The 17,134-nt window shown below is 44.6% G+C and overlaps 1 protein-coding gene across 5 annotated transcripts in view; it reads right to left on the reverse strand.

Moving 5' to 3' along the window:
- Positions 1–17,134, reverse strand: part of pcdh15b (protocadherin-related 15b) — a 220,761-nt gene that overhangs the window by 141,694 nt on the left and 61,933 nt on the right. For all 5 annotated transcript variants that reach the window (XM_031560959.2, XM_031560956.1, XM_031560957.2 and 2 more), the window contains 2 exons: positions 1,062–1,222; positions 278–433 (listed from right to left, as the gene is read on the reverse strand). In XM_031560959.2, the coding sequence (XP_031416819.1) occupies positions 278–433; positions 1,062–1,222 (317 nt within the window). The remainder of the gene's footprint in view (positions 1–277; positions 434–1,061; positions 1,223–17,134) is intronic.

Raw genomic sequence — 17,134 nt, forward strand, 5'->3', positions numbered from 1 at the left:
TTAGAAGACAGAGGCGCACACACGTACAAACTGTCAAAAGAAAAGTCTCTACAAACGTTTATGAATTTCTAGAGCTTAGATACAGCAACATTAGTTCACACACGGGTGTCCGAATGAGGTTACGCAATGGCAGGATGGGTGGAGAAACGCAAGAATAAATCCATGAGATTAACTAGGGTTCTTCGTAGATGAATGCATTTTCATGAGCCCAATCTAGAGCTGTGAAATAAGCGTTCTCCGACCAGCCGCGATGGAAACATTGGTTCTAGGTTCTCACCTCATTGATGGCTACATAGTAGCGGGGCTGCTGGAATCGAGGGATGTTGTCGTTGCGGTCCCTCACCACGATCCTGACCTCATGGTGGATCACCGTGCCAACCAGCTCATTCGTACACTGAACCTGCACCACGATTGACTGAATGAAGGAGGGAGGCTGGGGGAGGGAAGAGAGACATATGACAAAAGAGTTTACGTACAGATAATGAGTATAGAATACGTAGCATATTTATGGTGTATTCGATATAGAATCAGTTTATAAGAAAAGTGTAAGTTATGTTAAAGGTTGAGCAAGAAAGTGCCCCAGACACAACTAATCAATAAAGAGAAAGAAAGAAAAAGGTAATAAAAGAAAGAAAAATAAATGCACTAGGTTCCAAGCACTTGATGTATCTTGAGTAGAGTTCAACCACATTACATATAGTTTTATCGATAGTACTGCTACTGGGCATATCCTTTCTCAGCTGTTGATCCTGGGAAACCTTTCTTGGTCTCTCCGCCACAGGTTCCCTGTCTGCAGTATTTACGTAACTGCACCTTCTATCTAACATACCTGTCTCCTAGAATAAAACTCTGCTAGTGTATGGAGGCCCAGGAGGAACAGTAGGCACCACAGCTCTCAATATCCCCTTCCAACACAGATGAATATGTCTATATGAGTGTGTGTGTGTGTGTGTATATGAGACTGCGTGTGTGTGTGTGTGTGTGTGTGTGTGTGTGTGTGTGTGTATATATATATATATATATATTTTTATATATTAGTACACTTTATTTAGTGTACTTACATCCCGGTCCAGAACCCTTCCAGTGCTGTTGAGATACAGGCGTTGTTTGATGGAGTCCAGGATGACCCAGTGGTCGTGGTTGTCCCGCAGCGAGAGGGAGATGGTTCTGTCGGGGTCCTCTGCTCGCCCGTTGATCTGCATGTTCTCCACTAGTAATGTCCCTGGAACACACAGAGAGGGCTGGAATTGGACCGGAACTTTCTTAGATTACAATCTTAGATTCACAAACAACTGCGCTGTGTCACCTAAACATAGATCTATAGATGAGGATGAATGATGAGACAAAAGCCTTGCATAATTCACAAACAACTGCGCTGTGTGTCACCCTAAACATAGATATATAAATGAGGATGAATGATGAGACAAAAGCCTTGCATAATAATTTATACTTTATGACAGACGGGATCCACTTCAACTCAGAGGTTTTCTCAACTTGAGGCTCATGAGAGAGTCAGAGAAATGTCTTCCTCAGTCTTTGAACAATAACTATGGTGTGTCTCTGAGTAGAGGGTATACACTTCCAAAATAACTAGTGCTGTCAGTTTAACGCGTTATTAACGGCGTTAACGCAAACCCATTTTAACGCCGTTAATTTTTTTATCGGGAGATTAACGCGATTTCTTTTTTTTATAATTTTTTATTTTTTTTTATTTTTTTAGATTAACGTTCTTTTTGGCCTCGCAAACTGTGTAGTAGGCTAACGTTACGGTTTGAGTGAATGGTGAGCGCGATACGGCGAAATGGACGATAAAGAGCTTCTGAATGGAAAGTTTACTTTTAAAAGTTGTGTTGTGCAAAAGAAGCGAGCTTCACTGTTGTCTGAAAATGTCAACAGGCAGCTGGCTGAAATCAAAGAAGTAGTAGGCTTACCTTAACCTAACTGTTACGGTTCATTGTTTCTGAAATAAGAGGCCTGACTGCTATGTTCCCAGCAAACTTGAAAAAAGAAAATATTAAGCAATGGTTTAACTGCACTATAGGCTGAGTCCTTGTTTACCAATGGCAATGTTTGGCAATGTTGGTTTTTAATAAAATAAAACATTTGCTTAAAGCAAGCCAATTCCACTTTTCCATGTTGATAAGGTCATTAAAATAAAAATAAAATGATGGAAAAAATAAATAAAGGGACATTTAGAATAGATACAAATTTGCGATTAATCGCGATTAATTTTGAGTTCACTATGACAAAAATGCGATTAATCGCGATTAAATATTTTAATCGTTTGACAGCACTAAAAATAACACAACATGCACAAAACAGATACAGATACTTATACATATATCCCATGGCAAAAGTGAATGGGAGTGTCCTAGCTTAATAGCCCCAGTTTTGGCTTCAGGAATATGTCGATTCACAACAGCAAGCGAGCACCACTTTAATGCCAGCCTCCAAACACCTCAGTGTCGAATCACATAAGCGTGCAGCTAAATGCTACTGAATTAATATTGAATTGGTGGCAGAACTGCCAGCTAAAAGCTCAGTGCTCTAGTGCCTCATAGACAGCACCGTGGCAGGGGAGGCAGAAGCCCCTTATCGCCCAGTCTTCCCAGGTTTGTTTGCACTGTCAGAGCAGTGGAGAGTTGGTGCCTGGTAAGGGAGACTGTGTATTCTTAGCTTTGAGTGGTCCATCACGAATCCCTCTGCAATCACCCATATCTTAATAACATAGAACGAGATGATGCGATTATCTCTGCTAATGTGTCGCAGATTCAGTGAACAATGGCTCAATGGAAAAAAAATGAAATAAATTATTATTTGGCTTTCTCCCTATATAGAAATATGAATGATCCTTTTAAACATTATCACTCCACTGACAAGGATATCTTTCATTTCCCTTGTTCCAGACACAACGAGGTAACACTTGATCGGATCTGATAGTCCAATGGGTCAGTGTCAGCTGCTCTTTATCAGCCAATCTGAAGCTGATCTTCCAGTCAAAGAACCGGAATAGCATATTTCTGATGAAAAGCTCCATAGAGAGAACTTGCACTGAGACTTTTTACAGAGATTTATAGGCACCTTAGTACCTTATTCCCCTGAACTAAGAGAGTTAGGAGTTGTGTAGATGTGCTATCATTAAACTAAATAATATAATATAAATAAAATAAATAATTAAATTAAATATATAAAATTAATTAATTAAATAAATAAATAAAAAACGCTGACTTTGAGAAATTCAAATAGGCACACAGGGCTACTGCCGGTTTTGGTAGGCCTGTGAATCAGTGTAAATCTGAAGGACGCCTCTGCTCAAAGAATACTGTGCTTTGGAATGGGCTTGTGTGTGTGTGTGTGTGTGTGTGTGTGTGTGTGTGTGTGTGTGTGTGAGTGCGTGCGTGCGTGCGTGCGTGCGTGCGTGCATTCGCGTGCGTGCGTGTGTGTGTGTGTGTCTTTGTGTGTGTGTGTTTTTGTGTGTGTGTGTGTGTGTGTGTGTGTGTGCGTGTGCGTGTGCGTGTGTGTGTGTGTGTGTATGTCTTTGTGTGTGTGTGTTTTTGTGTGTGTGACTGAGAGAGGAAAACAGAGGGTGTGTAAGAGACGGAGATGTCTGACACTAATGGTCGCAAGGCTTCAAGGAACTGTCCTTGCACTTCCTCCGTTTCCTTCACTCCCCAACCCACACCCAGCAACACACACAAAGATGGAGGGACACACACCTCCACCTACTGTCTTGTAGACATGCTTGTCACGACACAGTGAGAGCCCACACTGAGCCACAGCTCAAGTCTCTTCATGTGGACAGAAGAGATGGGTTTGGCATTCATTGTAGCGGACAAGTGAGAATAGCTTTAGGGTAGGCTTACTCTGGCTAAGACAACAGAGAGCATGGGATCCACTGCGAGATGTCCTTAGTGAAGGGGCTAATAGCTAAATGCAACACAGGGAGTGAAACCAAAGCAAGATTCACTTAAGATACTGCTCTGTTATGAAATGTACTTGACAATGCTGACTGACTATTTGCTCAGCAAACAACCTTTCTAATAAGTGGGAAAAAGAAAAGAGTTAGTGGAAAGGTGTGTGTGTGTCTGTGTGTGTGGTTATTCTCCTATGTGTGTATGTTTATGTATTCATTCTCGTGCGCGCGTGTGTGTGTGAGAGAGAGAGAGAAACAGAGAGAGAGAGAGAGAGAGAATGTGTGACTAAGTGTGTATTTGTTCCTACATAGGCTATCCGCACAGGCACTCTATCACCTTAGGTAAAGTCTCTAATTCATATTCCAGTGTTCTGCTCTCCTAGGCTCTGGAGTCCTTATTACTGTGGCCTGCTGTTCCGAAACACACAACACATCTCCTGGACTGTGGGCCTACGCCTCCAGAAACTATACAAAATGCAAGATTAAAACAACAGGCTTACCCAACAGACAAACAAACAAATAAATAAATAAATAAATAAATAAATAAATAAACCATTATTTCTCAAGCGTTTTAAATAATGCTGGCGAGACATCCATCCTCACCGACTTCTGTCAGAACATTTGAGTAGCTGACAGCGAAAGTAAGCAACTCTGACAGACATAGCGTGCCCTGAATGAACGCCACTGGAAGTGTTCGTTGCAGGTTTTTTTTTTTTGTGTGTGACCTTTTTAACTTTGTGCGACGTTAACCTCGCTGTTTTGACACACCGAAGCTGAACTTCAAGTGCAAATCCGGCTGGAAACGGCGTCAACAGGCCTTTTAGCTCCCCGGTGCCAGAAAATGAAGAGCTCATACGTCAGAAGGTCTAACCATGAGTGAGATCTCTGAGCTTGTCAAAAAATCAAGCCGCTTATTTCGATCTATCTTTCTTTTTTTGCGGAGGGGGAATGGCGCCTGTCTATTTTAAATGCCAGGCGAGGAGAAAAGGACAAAAAAATTTTAAGTAAGAAGGAAGTGCAAAAGTGTGCGCTCTCCTCAAGCGGTATGAGTCAACAGCAAAAAGAGGGTAGTCATTTGATGAGTTTAAAAGGACTTCAATTACATGCGAATAGAGTAACAATCTAGTGCAGTGTCCCTCTCCCCTCAATCACTAGGGAAGGGGATGGGACTGAGCACAGGGGCTGTTTAAAACTAGCCATCCAGAGCCTGAATTTAGCAGATTACAGCCATCGGTCGATTAAGAGGCTGCTGCATATCGACGGCTGCGCTACTGGGTTTGTCTGCAGCAGTGGAGGGAGAGGTACTCAAGACAGAAAGGGGGGGAGAAAGAGAGAGAATGGGAGGGAGAGAGATGGATAGATAAAGAGAGAGATGGAGAGTGAAGGAGAAAGAGAGTGTGAGAGAGCGAGAATAAGAGAGAGAACAAGTTGAGAGAGAATGAGAAAGAGAAAAAGCTAAAAAAGAAAGAAAGAAAAAAAAGGAGGGAAAGAGAGAGAGGTCTAATTTGCAAAGAGCAAAGAAAGTTTCCTCTGTCAAGTCCGTTATTTTCATTTAACAACTCGAAGGCTGTTATCCTGCTTATACCTCGGTTGCCACACATTTAGGCATGTTTGTCGATTCATGTATACATGAAACATGAGGAGTAATTAAAAAATAAAAGCCAACCTGTTTGTGGTACTACTGTCATAGACGAGGATAACAACTGGTAGGCTAGTCCACACACACACACAAATTAGGCAAAACCAACACACTATTAAGTTAACGATGCTCCTTAACATTATATTCAGTAGGCTACTGAACATTTTTGTTGATGGTGAAATTGGATAAAGAAATTGGAAGGTCATATTTTTTGGGTAATTGTAGTTGAAGGTCCATTCTCTTCAACAGGAGCAGCCTTGTTGATGGGCCAACGAGGTAAACGGCCCATTTGATGTGAGGATGCGGCTCCAGACTCTCCTCTCTTGAAGGCTGAGTGCCCAATAACATTGGAGGCTACTTGCACAGCGATACCCAATAACAGCCATAATCCGGTGACTTTTCCAGGTCAGTCTTGGGGTAGACTGTGCTGCTGGGCTTCGTAGGGAGTGGTTTGTGTAGCATGGTCCATCTTAAGCCAAAGAAGCATTGAAAAGTGAAGCTGCGTATAAGGCTGATATTAATAACCAGCATCCATTACTTAGCCTATTTCTATTTCTTTTACATCTTTACAGATTTGTGTTGTTGCCTAGATAATGAACTCCCGTGGGCTCTTTTGTGTATCACGCGTGCACGCTTGTGTCCAGTGTGGTCTGTGGAACACAGATGCAGATAGAGGGACTAAGCCTCCCCTGGGCACCTGGAGAGACCATAAAGCTCTGCTGGGATGGCATACATAAAACCCACACAGGAGCTCTCCTGGATGATCGATTGAGTTTTTGTGTCCAAGTTGTCAACAGCACAATACTTGTTCCCAGTTTCATCAACCAAAGGAATGAATGTGGACTGAGCTGACCGTTACCCCCACCCCTGTGCCCTGCCGCGACATGGAGAGCTGGATATCAAACCGGACCTCTAGCTGTGTGCAGAGAGAGCGCTGGTGATCTCCACGGCATCTGAAGGTCTTGATCAGGGATGCGGGGGTGATGGATACTGGCATCCTTCGCTTTTTTCCTCTATTTTATTTGGACTGCCTTAAAATAAACACGTTGTCTGCACACATAAATGTGCTGATATCCACATCTTTCCCCTTTTCTATGAAGAAGTTTGGAAATTTGTGCTATTTTTCGATGTTTCGATGTTTCTCCCCCCCTCTGTTATAGTTTGGTGTCTTCACTCTTCTGTCTTATTTTCCCCCAAAAGGTATCTGTATACCATTCTTCAAAGGTTTTGTTCTGTCTATACAAATCAAAGTTTATCACAAAATTTCAGGACAGTCAGTCAACGGATATTTACTATGGTTGTTATGATTACCATTCAAAGTTTACAAAGCATTGATATTGAATGGTCATTAAAACATTTTTTACCGGTCATACTTCCTGTTATGCTGAGATATCAGGATACCTGCCAGGCAATCACAAAATAGTATTTCTCGTCTCCAGGGTATAAGTGCTAATAATACACAACAAATGCAGCTGTTGTTTTCCGCTGTCACTATAGGGTAAAAGTGTCACTATTGCTGTTCTTTTTCACAGCTTGAGTTTAGTCGCTGTTTTTCTCGAGGTTTCTGCTCCACCTCTCTCCCCTACACACACTCCCTCCATCTTCTCTCTTCTCTGACACGTGTGTGTGTGTGTGTGTGTGTGTGTGTGTGTGTGTGTGTGTGTGTGTGTGTGTGTGTGTGTGTGTGTGTGGCTCACATATGGCCAGATGGATTTTCTGGTGTCATGCTGCTAGCTTGATGGGCATGTTTTTGGCTGAAACTCTCGCATATGCACGCACACACAGCCACAGCAGAGGAACACTCTCTCTCTCACACACACACACACACACACACACACACACACACACACACACACACACACACACACACACACACACACACACACACACACACACACACAGCGCTGGAAAGCTGCTGCTAGATCTTGCTCATTTGTTCCCTTATTTATTTTTTCCCCTCCTGTCTATGGCACTGTCAGCTGGCTGGCTGGCTGGCTGGCTGTGAGCGAGCGAGCGAGTGAGCGAGTGAGGACCTCTCCTCCCCTCCTTCTTCCCCCTTCCTCTTGCCCCACTGGCAGCTGGGTGCCTGGTCTGTGCCCACGCCGAGGGTCCCGGAGGTCCCCGGGCAGCTGGCACATACCGGGCACTGTCAGACCACCTGTGGCAAGGTCAACACCAGGCCAAGACCGCCATGGAGAGGCAGAGGAAAAAGGGGCATGTGGTGGGCAACCCTGGCATGGCCACCCACAGCCAGCAGTTCCAGAGAGGGCACTACAACATCACTGTTCCGTTCCTCCAAGTGGTTCTGCATAGTGTCAGTGCTGTCTGACTGTCTGCCTCCACCGCTGGTCCACCTGTGGACAAGGTCAAGTCAAGGCCAAGATGGATAGGCACAGAAGGGACAAAGAGTGAGCCATACCCACCGCTGCTCACCCACGGCCCCCACTTCTACCAAGCGGTGGAAAAGGGACTATTACAGTCATTAGACTTTGGTTCCACCGGCGTCTCTATGTGTTGTGTTTGCCATTCCTGTGAGTCATTACCAGGGTCAATCCACCTGAGATTAGCCAGGGGAGTGAGTTCCAACAAACTGCCACCTGGCCCCAAATAGCCCCCCCCCTAGCCCCCCCCCCCCCCCCCACACCTCCAAACAGCAGCTTCATGGCATTACTGTGGCTACACCGTGCCACCCCTGTGGTCACAGATTGCCACCTGCCACTGCAAATTAAGTGAAGTGAAGCGGCTCCCATGTGGCTAACGTGTGAGCTCTGCTCTGCTCTGCTCTGCTTTGCTCACCAAGGATTTGGTCGGCTTGTTGTTTACCATTTCTGGGCCCATCTCCACGCCGATGCCGTATTCAGCACCAGCGGCTATATGAGTGGATGGGGCTGGAGCTGTAGCTGTAGCCGTAGCGTCTGTGTTTCTCTCCTAACAAGCAGGGTGCTTCCCCGTAAGCTGCTTTGAGAGGGCAAATCCAGCTTACGGGAAGAGAAAAGAGGGGGCAGGCAGGCAGGCAGCAGCCAGAGCCACAAGGGAGGAGTAACTGGGATCTGCCTCATGGGGAAGCCTCTACTTAAGGCAGGCATCTGTGAAATGTAATTAGCGTGTTCAAGATACACTATAAAGCATTTGGCATTTATTAGAATTACGGTGGTTGGTAGTTTCTTACTGCTATCACATTAAATGATGTAATTACCACTGGCTCAGGTTGCAGGTTAAGTGTTATTTGTTGTTATTCCCATAAGACATACCAGTAAGATGTTTATCGCATAAGTCATTACATAAGTCTCATATGGGTATATCTCAGACGACTTCTAAAGCAGATACAGACTCTTCAAATATCAGTGTCTCTCTCTTTCTCTCTCTCTCACACACACACACACACACTCGCACACAGACACTCTCTCTCACACACACACACACACACAACACACAATATCTCTCAATCTCTCTCTCTCTCTGAAATGTACACACAGACACATGCACACACTATCTCTGTTGCTCTCAAACGCACATGATCTCCGTCCCTTCTATCTATGCAACATGTCCTGCAGAGAGTGTTTACTCGAACAGAGGAAACCAAGTCGATGCCGTGGTTGGACTGATTCTGGAAGCACTCCAGTGGAGGCCCCAAACTTGAAAGCGGAGCTGTGCTAAACTGCTAATTAGTCCACAAAATTGGTTCTTAGTAGGATATTATTCATGAGATATGGCGTGCAAACAGTAATTGTGCTGAATACTTTCTCAGCCCCACAAAAAAAATCTGCTCCAGTGTTGTTGACATTTTGCATTTTTCATCGCTACCCCAATTAAGCCCAAGCCAGAAGTCTTTCCAGCAAAATCTCCCCACCTTTTTTTGTTGTGAATCACCACACACGGAAATCGTATTTTGCATAACAGATGGATGCAACCCACTTCCTGAACTGATGTGTTCGTGGCAATATGGAAATCAACATCAGATCGAATGTTAAGATCTTATTCAGATTCTAGTTAAAAATTATTTTAAAAAAAACGTAATCTCCAAGTCATAAAGCAATCATACTTTTCAGTCCTAATGTATAAAACATATAACACAAGCGTCTGGTATCTGTCTACACCTGTATACCGACAGTTTTAGTGATGGGAGGGTCCCCATCCAGGAACAAATCCTAATGGGTAGTGTGTGTGTGTGTGTGTGTGTGTGTGTGTGTGTGTGTGTGTGTGTGCTAGTGTGTGTGTGTGTGTTGGGGGGGGGGGGGGGGGGGGGGTATGGCACAGGAGAACCTTAGCAGTCTTACCCCCTGAGATTTATGGGGGGGGGTGTGCAGCTTCGACAAATGAAGAGGCTTTACTCAAATGGCAACAGCAGCAGTATCCAATCAGATCAGGTAGTTTGGGCTTTGACCAGGAAGTTTTGTGCACATGTGAATCCAACTCTGAAACCTAAAAGGTGGCATCAGGTTGCCTGAACAACGGAGAGGATTTCCTTTTCTCTTCTTTTCTCTCGTCTTTCACACCTGCTTGATTGATTTCTTTAGAGGTAACTTTCTTCCTTTAGAGGGGATTTTCCACCTTGTGTGGTTTGGGGATTTAGCCAGAAATGGTTACCAAATTGATTCTGGACACAGAAACAGGTGTGTCAGCTGAGAGGGAACACACAAGAGACCAGAGAAAGGCTTCAGCGATTCCTTTGCTTCTTAGCTCTCAGGCCATCTTCACCTAAAAAGAACAACCCAGAGCTTTATCGTTACAGGTAGTGAGAGGGCCTCTTTGTGTTTTGCCTTTATATCCGTTTATATTTCGTAAAACCGAGAATTAACTGTCTATCTGACATGTCCACAATTTTGAGTTATTATTATAATAAACTTTATTATATAATTTATACAAATAATATAATAAATAAATATAATAAATAATATGAAAATAAATGTAATAGAAGGGTGGTCGGTTGATTCTTTCTGGACTTTCAATTGCCTATTTCTCTAAAGTGCACTTGGACCTTGTTCATTCACAGTTGGTGACTTGTGCTCCAGGTTTTCATGTAGTTTTTGGTCTATGTTTGTACTTCTACTGCTAGGCTTAGCCAGCTCAAGGGACAAATCTCACAAAATGTGGCTCTACCTTGGGTTGATCTGAGGGGTAAAGACACTGTCACATTTTTCATTTACATTTTTCTCTACCTTCTCACTATTATTTTGATATGTCACATGACATACGGTGTCTTACACCTGGAAGTTTATGGTGCGCACTTGAATATATATGGCTCTCTCACCGGCTGCGGTATATGTCGGCGCCTCTGACCCTCATAGGGTACAGCGCTCTAAGGAACAAGATCAGGAACTTAATAATACCGCATCGCTGTGTTGATCGATATCAGCTATCAAATCTAATCACCCAGGTGTAAAATGTCAACACGACAGGTCAATTTCAATTACCTCCTTTAAAAAATACCAGGTTAGCTTCAAACCATACCTTTCCAGGCAAGCAATCTTCTTCCTTTCAATGGCATCGGTGACAATTTACCCCTCCCATTTCAGGAAACTTTAGAAAGGAGTTTTGAGGCACTTTAGAAAGACTTAAGGGTTGCATCTGGAGAGTGTGTCATTTAAACTCCAACAGGGACTCCACATACAAACAAGAACTACTTTCATTCACTCTTTGCCTTGAAGAAACACAAGATTGGACAGAGGAAGGTAGCCTTCACTACTGCAGCCCACTTCACATCTTTATACACGGTCACCAGTTCAACATGCTAGATATGTGATGCCTTGATGAAAACCACTGCTGGCATCTTAAGCTGTAATTTCACTATCGCTAATACCCCTGACGTAGCTGCCAGGACCCAAGGACGACTGCCAAGTCTTCCCAAAGTTGTTTTCTGCCAAAGTTATGGCTAACAAAGCCCACTCCGGCATGCGTCTTTCAGTCTCACACCTACACAAATATCCATGACCTCCAGGGCCTAAATTTCATTGCTGCGTGGAGATGCTTCTTTCTTTAACCACATGCGGCGGTGTGAACTCTCTGTTTCGCATTCTCCCAGCACATCTGTCACGCAATCACGTGAGGTGTACAGCAACACCTTTCACTCTTGTTGTGATAGAGACCGCCAGAGTTTTTCTCATGCAACCTTCGGGGTGTTCGGAAATGTATATCACCTTTGAACCCAGATCTACAACATAACACATCTGCACCCTGATTAGAATGCCACAGAGCCAAGCTTGTTGGTATAGCAGCCAGAGGACATACTCAACTGAAGCCATGACACTCCAGCACAAAAGGCGATATGGAAATCATCAATCGGAGGCTTTGTGAATATAGAGTCAGGCCAGAGACGCTCTCAACTGGTATTCACTCATACGGATGATCACAGAGGAACAAGCAGAAGCTCATAGTGTACAGCAGCAGTGTTGCATTATGACTGTTAGTTAGCATAAGCCTCTTCAGAGGACCAGTGTTGCCTTATTACTGTTAGATAGCATAAGCCTCTTCAGAGGACCAGTGGTTGCCTTATTACTGTTAGATAGCATAAGCCTCTTCAGAGGACCAGTGTTGCCTTATTACTGTTAGATAGCATAAGCCTCTTCAGAGGACCAGTGTTGCCTTATTACTGTTAGATAGCATAAGCCTCTTCAGAGGACCAGTGTTGCCTTATTACTGTTAGATAGCATATGCCTCTTCAGAGGTTTGGCTTTTTTTTACTGATAAAGATGGCATCGCAGCGGTGGGGCTAACTGTAGGCGGTGTCAATGCATCATTTATGTGCCGCTGTCAGAGATTAGAAGGTTTTTTTTTTGTAGAAAGCAGAAGTTGAAAAGAAGGCCCTTGACGTTTTCAGCACACTGCATGCTGCATTGGATTTTGAGAAATGAGTCAAGGAGAGCGCATGAGAGAAAGAGAAAGAGAGAGAGAGAGAAAGAGAAAGACAGAGGGAGGAGAGAGAGAGGACAAGAAGAGTGGACATCTTGTACCACCATCCCTCCAGTTGAGCACCTTCATGACATCAGCCTTTCACAAAAGATTAGCCAGTGGATGATATGTTCAGTGATCCACCCACCTGCTCCTCTCCCTCACCCTCTCTCTGGAGGACCTCATCATGTGGGGCGCACTGGCGTGGAGATGTAATGTCTACGTCTAAGACTAAACTCTGTGTCTGAGCCCTCTATCTAACCCTGCCACAGACAGACAGACAGACAGAGACAGACAGACAGACAGACAGACAGACAGACAGACAGACAGACAGACAGACAGACAGACAGACAGACAGACAGACAGACAGACACACACACTCACAGTTACACAGTGCCATCAACTCAAATCAAGCTAAAACACCTCAGGAAAGAAACACAACGACTCCTCAATCTTAAGTTCATTTTCACAAGTTACACGAAACTGAGGACTGTTCCTGTCTCTCACTTGAGTCAACGGACATCTGAGAAAAATGTATTAAAATGACTAACTTTTGGACGATACCGCTTAACTTAAAGCACTTTACATAACATGAAGTGCAACAGCAATGACCAATATAGTTTCCCCAATCTGTTCTAGTTCATCTGCCTCTGTGACTGGGGCTGTTTTAATAGGACACTGTCCACACCTGGTTGGACTTCACAGGCCCATCAGTACTGAACGGGCCATGGAAGGAAGAGTGGGGGTGGGGTGGGAGGTAGAACTGCAATCCAGGCTGGTTGTAGAGTGACTGTAAACCCTGGTGTCAGGGGAGGCAGGGACACAACCTCCGGATCCTTCTCTCTCTCTCTCTCTCTCTCTCTCTCTCTCTCTCTCTCTCTCCCTCCCTCCCTCTCTCTCTCACACACACACACACACACACACGCACGCACACACCTGACACACCAGCCTGACACACCTGCTCCTGCTCCTGCTGCTCATTTCTCTCTCCCACTCGCCGACCCCCCGCCCTCTAACTCTCTCTTCCTCCTCTCTTTCTAACTCACTTTTCCTCTCACTTCCGTCTTCCTTCCTCCTCTCTCTCTCACTCACTCACTTCCTTCTTTTTCTCTACCTCTATCTTACTTGTTCTTTTCCTTTCTCTTTCTCTCTCTCTACCTTCTCTCTCATTCTATCACCTTCTCTCTCTTCACCTTCTCTCTCGTTCCATCACCCTCTCTATCTCCCTTTCATTTTCTCCTCTCCTCTTTTTGCTCATTTCCTTCTCTCATGTCTTCCCTCTATCCCCCTCAATACACATGTACCTCTCCCTCTCTCTTGCCTCAGTCTGAAATGAAAAGCCTCATTCTTGAACTTTTCATTACCATTATCACTCTCTTCAAAGCTCTGACTGCTCCTGGGGGTTGAGGGTGTGTGTGTGTGTGTGTGTGTGTGTGTGTATGTATGTGAGTGTGTGTGTGTGTGTGGTTGGAGGGGGGGGGGGCAGTTCAGGGGGTTGACTGCATAATTGTAACCCTCAAAACCTCCAGTGTATCAGATTAGTGCTAAACATCAAAAGGCACCAGGCAAAAACCCATTTCACATCCAGCTCTTGCTGCATGGCGAGAGTTCCAGGTGGGGCTTTGTTTGGGAGAAATAAAGTATGTTTCTCTATATAATGTATACCTGATATTAATAATGAAACGGCGACTTCATTAGAATTAATAAATGAAGACTCGAGAGGGTGAAAATTACAGGGTGTGTATGAGTGTGTGTGTGTGTGTGTGTGTGTGTGTGTGTGTGTTACAAAGAGAATATAATTAGCTGCGGACCTGCCAAGGAGAGCTGGGTAGGAGGAGGCATTTCATTTAAGCTTCAATGGCTTCAACCCCCCACCCCCCCCAAACAAAACATACAAAACAGAAGCTTTCTCCCTGACCAGACGGTGATAGTTACAGGGGAGAAGAAAGAGCTAGAAAGAGACAGAAATAGAGAGGTTAGCAAAGCTCACAAATACCAGACATACACATATTCTGTTCCAGGATGCTTTCCAGGACAAAGCCAAAAAGGGACAGGTGTTAAACTGGTGCTGCCTGAGGCCAAAAATACCTCGATTTCTATTCTCTTCTAATCAAAGGAGAGGTGACACATGCTGACACATGCTGACACATACTTAAATATTCACATATTTGTATTTATCAGACCCAGCAATGGTATGAAAGAGTCTCAAAGACCTAAGACAGGTGATAAGATTTACTGACAAATTGAACAATATATTTGTTAGTATTTCCCAAATGAATAAAAACTGATTTCACAAGTTGTTCTAAAAATAGAGACTGGAAATTGCCTCTTTCCCCCTTTCAAAATGAATGCACGGAATGTATAAATAGGTTTTCTTTCCTGCAAAAGGGTGCACTTCAACCAGTCAAAATAAAAAATAATTTCAGTGATTTTTCAGTCCCATTTGTATGGGCCATTAGTGTTCCCTCTCAGCAGCAGCTCCCATGGAGTGCTAACAGCAGTATCAAGCCCTCCATGGCCAGGGCTACAGTGGATGCAGAGGCAGTGGGGTTTGGTACTGAACACCCATGGCTTCACACAATACCAGCTTTTAACAACACAATAGAACAAGGGTTTTTTCTCCATCTGGGACCACCGACACCGAGATTTCTGTTTCGGAAGGGCCACAACCATGATGTATTATTTCTGTTTCGGAAGGGCCACAACCATGATGTATTATTTCTGTTTCGGAAGGGCCACAACCATGGTGTATACAACTGCAACTGCATGTTGCTATTCCAATGGTATTGTCATATGCACAGTGAACCAACTGAATTCAGTATACCAGCTAATGTCACTACACTGCCATAACTGTTGGAGAAAAAATGTGTTGTTTCTGCTTCAACCAAGAGTTACAGAGACCTAACACGGGCATGTTCTCAAGGCAGAGATGCTGCTCCGTCACATTCATTTTTATTTCAGCACAGTGAAGAGGGGAAGAATGAAACACGGTGTAATAGCTATTTAAGACACGGGGGTGGAGATCCTCCTATTCACAGAGCCCCACTTCAGCAGGCTATTTCACTCCAGTGGCTCTGCGGTTGAAGGCCTGGTTAGTGTCGTCCACTGAGGCAGTGCTTGACGGGAAATGAAAACCTTTCACGAGTCCCCACAGGAAGAGGAGTCATTCTGTGGCCATCGCTGTCCAAACCTCTTTTCAATCAATGCCATGTTAGACGTGGAGCAGCTAGCAGAGAAGGGGCTCTCGCTGCCTCTCCACACCAAACATTAAGACCTTTTACTTTAGTAATGAATAATACGTGACATTTTCATGTAAGTATAAATTTTTTTAATGTTCATAAACCTAACCATAACCACAAGAGAACAAATAAAAAAGTATATTGTAGTATATTTGTATATTGATAGAATCTAAATGAGCACGCCAAACTTGAAGAACGGACTGGAAGACGCAGTCATGATTTCTGGAGTTTATTTCAGCGTGGAGACCCCCTCTATTTTGCGGTTCTATCAATATGTAAGTATAAAAGTTATTGTACTATTATTCAAATCAATGTGTACATCAGTACACACAACCGAACGGTATACACATTAAGTACTAAGTACATACTATGTGCTATGACATCTAATGAAAGTGAGGCTCTGAAGTGAGGCTCAATCATGGTGTCTGAGGATGTATGATTGAAGCTGGTGCTTTGGCCTTCTGGCCCTGTGTTTTCCTGTTTTCCAGCCAAGGGGGCTGAGGAGGGGCCCTTTGCCTTGCCCAGGTAATTGCACACACCACAGCCAGGCAGGAGTGGGAGCATCCATGGCAGTAAAGTGGTATGTAGGCCATTAAACCAGAGCTCTGGGGTCGAAGGAGGCGTCGTAAAGATGAGGCGGTCGCCATGTCAGGTGATAAAACTGGCTTATCCACTCTTGTCTACGCCCCACCCCACCTCAACCCCCACCCCCACCCCCACCTGCCATCCCCATCCCACCCCCCAGGATAAAGCTCTGAAAAAACTCCCGCTTATTTCCAAGCACCACTCCAAAATGCCCTTTCTCCCTCTCACCCCAACCCTACACGACCCCCCCCCAACACACACACACACACACACACACACACACATGATTGCCCTTCCATCCCCTGTTCTTAATCTCACCCGCGGGGACATTTTAATTCACACTCTTCCAGCCGTCCCCTTACGATCAATTGCCGGACGCCCTTCGTCACGAAAGCCACCATTGATTGCCATTCAGGGACCCTAATTACCAATCCCCCCATCTCTGTCTTTCACTCTCTCTTTCTGTCTGTCTTTCACTCTCTTTCTGTCTTTCTTTCTCTCTCTTTCTGTCTCTCTTTCACTCTCTCTTTCTGTCTGTCTTTCACTCGCTATTTCTGTCTGTCTTTCACTCTCTTTCTGTCTCTCTTCCTCTCTCTTTCTGTCTCTCTTTCACTCTCTGTCTCGCTTCGGCTCCCAAACCATCCCTCAACCCCGACCCCCTCCTGCTCCCCCCCACCCCCCTTCCCACTACACCACCTGGGCTTGCCTCACTGCGTGACTATCAAGGGGACCTTCGTCTGAGGCCCCGGTTGCCCCACCTTCCCTGACCCCCTTCTCTCCTTTAGCCATGAAAGAGGCTCGGCTGTTCGTCACCTGACAGATAATCTATCGCCTTATGCCGGTGGCTGCTCACCGTGTCCCCTGACCGGG

Source organism: Clupea harengus, chromosome 23 (genome assembly GCF_900700415.2).
Source record: "Clupea harengus chromosome 23, Ch_v2.0.2, whole genome shotgun sequence".
Taxonomy (NCBI): domain Eukaryota; kingdom Metazoa; phylum Chordata; class Actinopteri; order Clupeiformes; family Clupeidae; genus Clupea; species Clupea harengus.